The 11939-nt window shown below is 41.2% G+C and overlaps 1 protein-coding gene across 1 annotated transcript; it reads left to right on the plus strand.

The window, feature by feature from the left end:
* Window positions 1–4502: 4502 nt before the first annotated feature.
* neurod6a (neuronal differentiation 6a) lies at window positions 4503–5444 on the plus strand. Its single transcript, XM_028433557.1, has one exon. The coding sequence runs from the start codon at window positions 4503–4505 to the stop codon at window positions 5442–5444; it is 942 nt and encodes a 313-aa protein (XP_028289358.1).
* Window positions 5445–11939: the final 6495 nt, after the last annotated feature.

The following is an 11939-nucleotide window of genomic DNA, read 5'->3' on the forward strand; positions in this document are numbered from 1 at the left end:
GTGTTTTTGTCCCCACTGGACCTTGGATGCCACTAAATTGGCCCTCTTGGCCACAGTTCCTTCACATGCCATTGGATAATTCAGAAAGCACAGAGAGAGAGGATCCTCAGCTCATCAGCAGTAGAAGCACAAACACAAACGCACAATGATACGCAGAGCAACCTTCCATTTCTGAAAGCAGCAGTTGATCCCACAGAAGCTACAGCTGAGTAAGTGGAAATTCCTCCACAACAGGAGCTGCTCATCAGCACACAGAGCGGCTCTAATTCAGCTCCTGTCTCACTCAATAAACCTGTCAGAGCAAGGAGGGACATGCAAATGACTCCCGTCAGACTCCTCGGCCTTAAAAGGATACAACGCTTCCTGGCTGACTTGTTCTTGCCCTCTCTTACTTCCTGCATCTCTTTTGTTAGAACACATTCTATTGGATAAATGCATTTAACATTAATACATGATGTTTTTCTGAGTGTCACAAATACACTGCTGATTATATTAAGTCATGTTACATATTTGCTGATTGTATTAGTTGATGTTAAAATGCATAAACACATACGGTTTGAAGCAGTAGCTGAATTAGAAGGCTACACCAGGTTAAGTCTGCCCAGTGACTTTGCTATCAGCAACATTTTGCATTCACATTACTGGAAGGAAGAAATGATAAGCTACTTTTAAAAAATGCAAATTATTATCTGAAGAGCTGTTTTATAGGCTGTGTGTGTATCCTGAAAAGTACAAGGAGGAAAGGTAAGTAATAAATGGGCAGAATGTTATTATTATATTGCCACTAGGGGGCACTAAAATACTTCAAAGGTTTTTGGTCTGCAAAACATGAACACTTACTGAGCACATGTGACAGACATGACAGAGTCTGGAGACGCCGTGGAGAATGTTCTGCTGCCTGTAACATCCTCCAGCATGACTGGTTTGATGGTGGTGTCAGTAATGGTGTGGGAGGGCCTTTGGAGGGCCGCACAGCTCTCCATGTGCTAGCCAGAGGTACCCTGACTGCCATTAGGTACCAGGATGAGATCCTCAGACCCATTGTGAGACCACATGCTGGTGCAGTGGGCCCTGGTTTCCTGCCCATTCCCCAGACCTGAATCCAATCCAGCACATCTGGGACATCAAGTCTCGATCCATCCACCAACACCACGTTGCACCACAGACTCTCCAGGAGTTGACTGATGCTTTAATCCAGGTCTCGGAGGAGATCCCTCAGGAGAACATCCACCGCCTCATCAGGAACATGTCCAGGTGTTGTAGGTCATACAGGCACGTGGAGGCCACACACACTACTGAGCCTCATTCTGACTTGTCTTGAGGAATTTCCACTGAAGTCAATTTATTTCATGGCTTTATTTATTTATATATTAATATTTGAATGTTCCATATTACCTTAATTTATTTAATATTTAGATTGTAATTTAACATTAGATTTAACTTTTAAGACTTAATATTTAGATTTATCATTTAGATTTTACTCTTAACTTAATTTAACATTTGATTTAGTTATACATATTGCTCTTTTAAACACCTAATTTGGTGGAATGTTGCTGTTATTTTTGGAGTCTACAACTTTACCTTTGGTTTCCCATATCTGTTATTCTGATACTACGTTCAGGGGATAAAAGGCTTTCAATGAACTGAGGGCCTTGGCCAGAACTTGACACCCACTCTTTTATACTGAGACCGAAGGCTTCTTGCAGAAGGCTGCCATGTGCCCAGCTTGGATGTGGGTGGGATGCACAGACACCCAAGAGAGTTGGGAGTGGGCAGGGTGCAGGGGCTCAAGTCCATGACTAATCAGCACCATAAGCGCGCTGCCAGATGGGCCTCTTTGGCTCAAAGGAAAGCCAACCAATCAGTGCACAGAACAACAAAGAGAGAAGTGCACACCATTTTGTTACATAATTTTTTTTGTTGTGGTTTAATTGAAAAAAAATATATATATGGTTGAGAAGTAAAAACAATGCATGATATTATTTGAAAGCTAGGAAGAAAGGAGTAGGTGGAGCCTGCAAAATTGTATGCATATTTTTTACTTCTTGGGTTCCAGCCTGACGTGATCGTCTTGGGGTCTTATATGTAATAGTCTGGATTCAGAGCCCATCACAGCACATAAACAGCACTGCTTAAAGTCACCAACGACCTCCTCATGGCATCGGACCGTGGACTCGTCTCTGTACTCGTTCTACTGGATCTCAGTGCTGCCTTCGACACAGTAGATCATCTCGTCCTGCTACACAGATTAGAACACGAGATCAGGATTACAGGAACAGCACTGGCTGGTTTAACTCATATTTATCTGACAGATTTCACCTTGTTCATGTTAATGATGTTTCCTCCTCATGTACAAGGGTTAATCACAGTGTTCCACAGGGTTCTGTGCTCGGACCGATCCTGTTCACCCTCTACATGCTCCCTCTAGGAAACATCATCCAGAAGCACGGCATAAACTTTCATTGTTATGCTGATGATACCCAGCTGTATTTATCCATGAAGCCTGAAGAAACGGAGCCGCTAGTCAGACTACAGGCATGTCTAAAGGACATAAAGGACTGGATGACCTCCAAGTTATCTTTGACCAAGACATGTCGTTTGTCTCTCATATTAAACAGGTCTCCAAGAAGCCAAGGGTACGCTATAAGACATTACACCTGCCAAAAGATAAAAGAGGGATGTCACTCCCATGTTTGGAGGACTATTACAAAGCAGCTCAACTGCAGTATGTGGTCTTCTGGTGCAGGGAGGATTATGATGCAGGGTGGAAGGAACTAGAGCTGAACCACCTCTTCAATCTCTCCTGGGAGATAAAACCCTCAAGACTACATACTCAAGTAAATTAAGCGACTTTACTAAAATCCCTCCACCACCAGTTCAGGGCAATGGAGGGAATTTGCATGGAAGAATGTTGTCAGATTTTTTATCACCCCAAAAAGAAAATATCTACAGTGTGGTGGTGCAGAATCTGGGCATTGCTGGAGACAATGTAATAATGTGATGGCTGACCACTATCACATCTTTTGGTGTTGCCCAGTTATTCAACCTTTCTGGCTGGCCATTGTTAAGGAAATAAATTCAATACTTGGTTTTGTCATTGAGTATAATTTTCATTCTGTATACCTGTGTAATCTACTGGCTGACCTCAACTCACGAGATAAGTATCTTCTTAATATATTACTGACAGCTGGCAAGAAATCTATTACAAGGAGATGGCTTAAAAAGGCCAACGGTGGGGGAGTGGTCAGCCACGGTAGAGGAAATATATGAGATGGAGTTGTTGACTTTCTCTCTGAGATTGAACCTCTTGCTGTCATGTTTGCTCTGTACTGTATCATGTTTGCTGCATGTTTGTTCCCCTCTCTCTCTCCTTCATCCTCTCTGTCCTGTCTCCCTCTTCTTCTCCTCTTCTACCCGGCCGACTGGCAGCAGGACTGGTTCCCCCTTAAGTAGAAGGTTTCTTCCTCTTAAAGGGAGTTTTTCCTTGCCACAGTGCTCTTAGGGGGGTTCGGGTTCTGGGTCTCACGCTCTGAGTTTCTGTGAAGCACTTTGAGACAATTTCTGATTGTAAAATGCTCTATATAAATAAAACTGAATTGAATTGAATTGAATTAATATGGCTATGATGTTATTATTTTCCTTCATTTTGCTAAATCCCAGAAACAATGCACAGTAATTTGAAAGGAGTGTCACATATAATACTACAGTATTTATTTTTTATTTTAATTTTTAATACTGTAATTAACATATTAGAATGAATGCAATTTTACACATTTGAGTAGAAGTTGTATGTCCACATGTTCAGATGGTTGAAGCAAAGCAACTCTACAAGTCCATTTAGTGCCACCTATTGTTGCAGGTGTTTTATTAACCTATTAAAGTTTAGACCCTAACCCTATAAGCTGACTCTGAACAGTCTTATATTCGGAACAATATGGTAGTCCTGATGAACAAGTAGCATCAGAAAGAGATTGTCACAGAATCGCTGCCCAAAAGCCAGACTGGGAGGACTGGGAAGGAGACATGAGGAGGGGTTGGGGAGCTACGGAGAGAGATAGAGAGAGAGAGAGAGAGAGAGAGAGAGGGTTAACCTGCCCGGTGACGTCAGTACCAGATGGCATCAGTGTCTTCAGTGCTAGAAGAAGAAGAAGAAGGGAAAGCAGATGGGAGGAGAGAAAGGAGAGAGGAGAGGACTGATATTTGCTGCAGAACGTGCCTGGCTGAGTATATTTGCAAGCTCCTGGAAGATGCTGTCAGGAATTTAACACCAAAAACTGGGTGAGAGGCATTTGTAGTCCAACAGGAGTCAACATTAAATCTGTGTCTGAAGTTGTGAAGAGACAACCGATAAAGAGGTGGGCTCATTATTTTTCTGATGCTTTATATTATGTTTGTTATATGACAGAATCCTTGTTGTGGGATGTGGTGTGGAAGTCATTTTTTTGTGTCGCTAATCTTCATTACAATTTTCCCATTTCCCATCAATTGCGGTGCAGGACGACATGTTGACTTTGCCACTTGATGTGCAGTCCTCTAACCAGTACAACAGTCCCTTCAGGACCAGCTGGCCCAGCCAATTAGTCAGATCAGTCAAGTCAGAGATCTGTGAAGCCCTGGATGACACTCTGAAGTCCAGAAGAGAGGACAGAGAGAGGGGGGAGCAAGAAAAGACAATGGAAGACAGAGAAGTGGATGTTCTAGAAAAAAGAGGTGCTCATAAAAAGAAGCTGAGCCAGTCTCGGTTAGACCGGATTCGTCTGCGCCGTATTGAGGCCAATGCACGAGAAAGAAACAGAATGCATGGATTGAACAATGCACTGGACAGCCTGAGAAAAGTGGTGCCGTGCTACTCCAAGACACAGAAGCTGTCAAAAATAGAGACGCTGCGCTTGGCCAAGAACTACATCTGGGCCCTGAGTGAGATCCTTAGCACCGGCAAAAGGCCTGAACTGCTCATGTTTGTCCAGACGCTGTGTAAAGGTCTCTCACAGCCAACCACAAACCTTGTGGCTGGGTGCCTGCAGCTTAACGCCCACAGCTTAATCTCAGAGCCGAGCGCGGAGTCATTTTCTGTCTACACAGCGTATCATCACCACCACCACCACCACCATGAACCTGAGGTCGTGGGCTCCAGCTCGGCATGCCGTGGTAGGCCTCTGCGGCCCTATGGGTCCCTCAGTGACCCAAACAAAGTCCTGTACAGCAGTCCCTCTCCAGATTGTTCCAACTCTCTTGATGGAGGGAGACTCAGTCCACCCATCAGCTTCAACGGAGTGTTCTCTCTAAAACACGAGGAACCGGTGGACTACTGGAGCTGTCACTATGCCCTCCGCTACTGCTCCATCAGCCAGGGCTCCACCACAGACCTCAGTCCCTATGATATCCATCTCCGGGGTCAGGTTTACCAGGCACATGAAGAATTAAACAAGCCTCTCCATGATTAATATACGACATTAAGAAGATGTGGATGTTGACTTGAAAATAAGCTCTACTGTCCTTCTAATTATGGACAAAATATTTAAGACAGGGACTCTCTAGTGTCCTATGACCACCTGTGGAGGAATGCTGTGGCCCTGAAAGGATACACAAACACACACAAGCACACACATAGCTGATGTATGTTTGATTTTTATTCCACACTGCAATAAAAGCAAACACATGAAGAAGTACCTATGCAAAACAAATACACATTATTATTATCATTATTTAATTATTATTAACTTTGTTATTGTCATAGGTATTATACATGCATTGCGTATAGGGATTTGAATAGAGGAGTCTCCTGTTTTTCAAAATAAAAGCTCCAATTTAGGTTAATTAGATATTTCACACCTGGATCATCAAAACAAATACATGGTCTCAAACAGGCACCGATGAGAGGAAATAGACTACTTCAAAATAAAAGCAAATCTGACATAACTAAAAATATTGCTTCATATTGACATTACATAAATGACCCACAGATGGAGATTTTGTACTATGTAAGGACAGTTTTGCTTTTTTCAACTTTTTAAAATTTTCATGTATGATAATAATATTATAATATTTGTATTATAAAAAATCATGTGATTCCTGAATGATGCATAATGTTGCTTTTTTGTGCTCAATTTGCTAAACTCTCATTGAAAATACAGTAAAGTCAAAATGATATGTTTGTAAAAACAAAAACCAGAATTATACAGTCACTGGACAAATATTGATTTGCTGTCCGTACACTCCTTGAAGAGATTGACATAAGTCTTACCATTGCAGAAAAACAGAATGTAAATTTTTTTTGTTAAATAAAACAGATTTTTAAGTGAAAAATGAAAGTATTCTGCGTGTCTAGCTCTTGTTGTACTTTTTACTCTCTCCCTGTCTTTGTCTCCTAAATAGACAAAGACAGAGAATCACATTGTGATTCAGTTTTAATATCTCTTACATGCCAACATAAGCTGCAAGGCGTTATGCTTCTTAGGTTCTACACATGAAATAAAGCCTTCTTTGTGCCATCTGTTCTAAATCTTAATTTGACAGATGTCTCTGTCACTGTCAGAGGAAGAAGAGGAAGAAAATTGTGGAAAAAATTGTTTGAATTATAATGAAAGTTTAGGTCAACTCCATCCATCATCTGAACCCGCTTTGTCCTGCAGTGCAGGGTCAAGGGGGACTGAAGCCTATCCCAGCTATCTATGGGTATGACCAATTGACCTAACAAGCACGTCTTCAGAATGTGGGAGGAAGCCAGAATACCCGGAGAAAACACACGCAGGCCGTAGTTTGGATAAATGAAGATCCACTAAACCCAGGTTATTATGCCGCATTAGAAAACTAGAGATTCATCTGCATTAGCAAGCAAGCTAACCAGTCCTAGCCGTTTCCAGTGACGACTTCACAGATGGTTATGTATAATGAACCAGCTGGTCCATTGGATTGTCAGTCTTCAAAGAGGAAGATAGTTTGCTGATATGTTACATTCTCCTGTGCAATGTTTTAAAAAATGAGTGAATCAAGCCATTAAATTATATTTAAGGCCATCTTGTAGAAGCTCTAACAGTGTGGATCTGCAGAAACAAGAACTGCTGTGCTGAAAAAGAGTAGAATCAAATGTATTTATGATTGATGAAAAATAGTACTGTGGTATTGCTTGGATGCATGGATATGTGTAAAACAAGCATGTTTTATCATTCTGTGGAAAACACACTGTTCTCTTTTTCTTTTCACTATTTTCAAATTTCGGGCCCTGAGTCACAGATGGTGTGGGGCACATAATCTACCCCCACCACTGAATTCCTAATGATCTGCTTTTGGATGTGATGGGTGCTGCGGAGCATGTTGGAGAGAGTTTTGTGTTAATTATATGATTTAGGATGCTAAGCCCCTTACAAAAGAGAAACCTTAAAAGGATGTGGTTGCAGGTGATGCTCCAAAAACAACTGAAGTCACACCATGGTAACAGCCAAGAAGTAATTTGCATCTCACTTTGGAGTCACTTTGGCATCAGATCTACACCCGATTTATCTCTTTGGTACGATCCCATATTTTGTTTGTGGCCGTCCTGTGAACGACCTAGTTAAAATAATGAAAAAGTGTACGTATGATGATGATGATGTTTGTGTATTTAGACAAGGTTCTGCATGTACAGTCACATTAAACCTCTGCTCAACAGTGATGATCTTCTACAATCCTCACGCAAGGCCTGCACTTCAACAAGTGCACTTGGAATGAGCTCATCTATCTTAAAGCCCATTAGCTATGAAGAGAGAACTGAATATTAAATATGCATGAACTGATCCTATTTGGACAAATTACATGAAGTTTGTCTCTCCTTGACTCTGGCTAATCATGGCCACATTAAGAACTATTTCCAACTGAATGTCATACAGTGGAGCCATTTTAAAATTACCAGCTAATATTGAACACTACTAACTGCTAATGACCCCCATCAAAGTCCCTAAAAATACCATTAGTAACTTCCTCTCTATTTAACATAACGAGGTATTTAAGAAGAAAGTCAAAGAACTCTGCTTTTAGAACGTCTTCTTTTCTATAGTGCGCGAAATAGCCTGATGAATCAGGTCAAGAAAATGGTCTTAAGTCATTGTGATGAATCACTGTGATTAAGATATAAGAGCTCTATAATTTACTGCATGTAATGAATACAGTAAATTACTAGAAAAGACAGATAGACAGACAGACACATCGATAGACAGATAGCAAGAGTGAACAAACAGACAGATAGACACACTAATCAATCAAATGACAGATAGAAAGATGACACAGAGACAGACAGACAGACAGGTAGATAGATTGATAGACAGGTGAACAGACTGACAGGCAGATAAATGTAACTGTGCACACATTTGTTAAGGAAGGGTGTGTGTCTGTGTGTGTGCGCCACACATTTCCAACTGGGCACGTTCACAAACTCTGCAGCCCACACAAAGACCAACTGTTTATTTGGCAGTCATTATACATCTATGATCTGGAAACACTGAGAGAACATGCCATGTGTAAGAACTGTCTGCAAGAAGAAGGCAGGAAGAGAAAAACACTGCAGGGTGTACTATGTACAGACAATCAAATGTGGTCAGCAACCTTTCCATAGAGAGCAAGCAACAGGATCTAGACATGTGGCCTGATGAAGACTGAATGATGTAGACTGTAAAACAGAGAGAGAGGGAGAAGAAGAGAGAGACAATCGGAGAAAGGTTAAGAAACAACTGATCATAGAGAGGCTACACACCAACCAATCAGATTGGGGCTGAAAAACTGAGCATACAATCAAACCTGGCACTGAGAAACAATCAATCACAACAAGGTCAAACAAAACCAAAACAATCAGAGGGTGGCTAAGAATTAACCAATCAGTGTAAGGCTACAAACCAGCATGTCAGAGCAGGTTATTATACAACCATTCGCAGCAGCCAATCAGAAGAATGCTAAAAACCAACAAATCTTGGCAAAGCTACAAATAAACCAATCAGACCGAGGATAAACAAAAACATATCAGCATATATCAGCAGAGTATGAGGTAGGTATACAGGTATAATAAAAAATGAATGACGAGTAAGACAACAAACACACTGATCACAGCTTGACTATGAACCAAGTAAGTAATAACCAATCAGAGCAGAGCAAGGCTAACCTATAGGAGGGCTAAGAAATAACCATTCATAGGAAGGCTACAAACCAATGACTCAAAGCAGCTCGACAAACTGACCAATCAGAGCAGAGCATAAAATCAACCAATCACAGCAGAGGAATGAGCCAACCAGTTGGTAAAGTAACCAATCAAGGCACAGCTACAACCGACAGAGTTGGGCTAAGAAGCATCACAACTACGGACCACAACTATAGACCACTACTATGGACCAGCCAATCAGAGCTGTTTATTTGGTGCCAAAAGTCAAACACACATCACACAGCATACAAACGGCTCAGGTTGTTCAGTTCGAGCCTTGATCCTGATACTTTTCTTCTTTTCTCTCTGTGCATAAACAGTATGGGACTATTAAATATCATAATGGTGTGAAAGGTTTTTGAGAATGTTTTGAAAATTCTGCTATTATATATTAAAAATACAAGCTGAATGGGCTTGTTGCACGGTAGAAAGCAATCAAGGTGAGCAATGAAAGTACATTTAAAATGTAAAGTAATAAAAAAATCCCTCTCTCCGTTCAGACTTAATAATGGCAGTGCATGGTAAGAAGTGAATTATATCCTTATTACAGCAGCGTTCATCAAGCTGCTGCTGGAACGGCTTGATGAACATGCATGCAAATTTGTTAATTAAGTTAATTATAAGCTGAAAGCCATTTATTTCACTGGCCTTTAAATGTGTTTCAGTCATTAGTCACACACAATGCTATATTAAAAATTCCCCCTTTTTTGTGAGGGAAATTATACGTTCAGCCGGGGCATGGGTCCAGAGGTTGGTGGATGGGCATTTATTGGATATCCATCCATACTCCAAACAGTTTAAATTTATAATACTTCAAATGTTAACAATATATCACTGCATTATGGTATTCCTATAGGCCATTTAGTCCCACGACAACTGAAGCTGGAGCTTAGTTCACATTTCTAGCGTTAAAGGTAGGGTAGGAGATTTCATTCTGATACACTTTTTGTTAAATTAGTGTAACTTCTCTTTATGATCCGATAGCAACCGATTAGTTTTGCAGTTTCGCATTAAAATGAAGAATATTAATCATCTGTGAAAGCCATAAAACGCTAAAAACATCAGACAATCCTCTGGGTGGACCCTGCACAGCGTATTGGCTGGTTGTCACTCTCTTCCTGCTCTGCATGCACCTGAGAGGTATGTGCATAATGGCCGAAGTCACAGACTGCAGCTCGTCTTCAGGTAATGCGTGTCCATGGGATTGGGAGGCGTGGCTTCGGGGTGAGCTCCGAGAGAAAAGGGCGTGTGTTTACATGGAGGAGCTAAAGAAGTACATTAAAGGAGGAAAAGTGATCAATTTGGTAAGAATGACTTCTACCAAAGATGTTGTTAAACAGGACAGTGAAACCATTGTAATTCAGTTTCAGGAAGAAAACTTTCCTAGGAAAGTATTTTTGGGGTTTATGAGCTATCCTGTAAGAGCTTATGTACCAAAGCCAATGAGGTGTTTTAACTGCCAACGATTTAGCCACATAGCAAAGAATTGTAGCCAAAAGAGAAGATTTGCTAGGTGTGGCGGTAATCACGAATATGGGAAATGTGGAACAGGCATACAACCCAAGTGTTGTAGCTGTGGGGGGGGGGGGGCTCACAGTGTGGCATATGCTGGCTGTGAAGTCATGAAAAAGGAGTAACAGATTCAGAAAGTGAGAATTGAGAGGAAGATCTCTTATGCTGAAGCAGTGAGCGTGTCAAGAGAGTATATCCAGAGTAATGGCCAGAACAAGGTGATGAGCAGGCAGGCAGTGCCAAAGATGCAGATAGTACCTCCGCGGAGAACGCTGGTATTTTTATTGACAAAATACCATTAGTGACATTTATTGCTGGGGTAATCAACAGTACAGCAGAGATCAAATAAAAAAATTAGAAAATTTGGCTAATAGTAAAGGCAGCAGTCAATCATCTTGGACTCGTTGGACTGGCATGGGAAGAAGTGAGGGAGAACCTCACTAATCAATCAAATCAGGAATCATGATGTTGTTTGTAATAATGGTGATTATTCTTCACTGGAATGCAAGGAGTTTGTTGGCCAATGGCCAGGAGTTTAAGCATTTCATTAAAGATTTTACAATATTGCCTGATGTGATGTGTGACCAGGAGACTTGGCTTAAACATTCTCTTGATTTTCAGATCTATGGATATTCGTTAATCAGAAACGACAGGCACCATGGTGAAGGAGGAGGGTGTGCTACTTTCATAAAACAAGACATATAGGATAGGGAGATGATCAGGAGTACATAACAGTGGAAGTTTGGAATAATGAAGAAAAAAACACCATCATAAACTACTATAATCATTGTAAAAGATTAGAGCTTCAGAGCCTAGGTTGTGTGCAAGGGCAAAGTAATTGCAGGGTCATTTGGTGTGGGGTTAGGGTTAGATAGATAGAAAGATAGAAACACAGCTTTCAAGTTACTTAAACGAACCCATAACATGCGACATCTTATTCAATATAAAAAGACGCAGGCAGTTGTGAGAAGAACAGTGAGACAGGCAAAAAGGTCAAGCTGGAGAGCATTCTGTTCTAGAATAGGAAGAACCACTCCTGTGGGAGAAATTCGGGGCATCCACAGCTCGGAAAACCTGTCAGAGGTAGCTAAAATGAGGAAAGAGCAAACAATGGCTAAGCATCCTGAATCACTAGTAAGGAAAGTAGCCACAGATCATCATTTAGATGCACTGTTCACAATAGAAGAGTTGAGTAGAGCACTTAGACCAGACCTTGCGTCTTCAATGCAGCACACACTCAGAGTAGACATGGACACACACAGAG

This window comes from Parambassis ranga, chromosome 20 (assembly GCF_900634625.1).
Source record: "Parambassis ranga chromosome 20, fParRan2.1, whole genome shotgun sequence".
Classification (NCBI taxonomy): domain Eukaryota; kingdom Metazoa; phylum Chordata; class Actinopteri; family Ambassidae; genus Parambassis; species Parambassis ranga.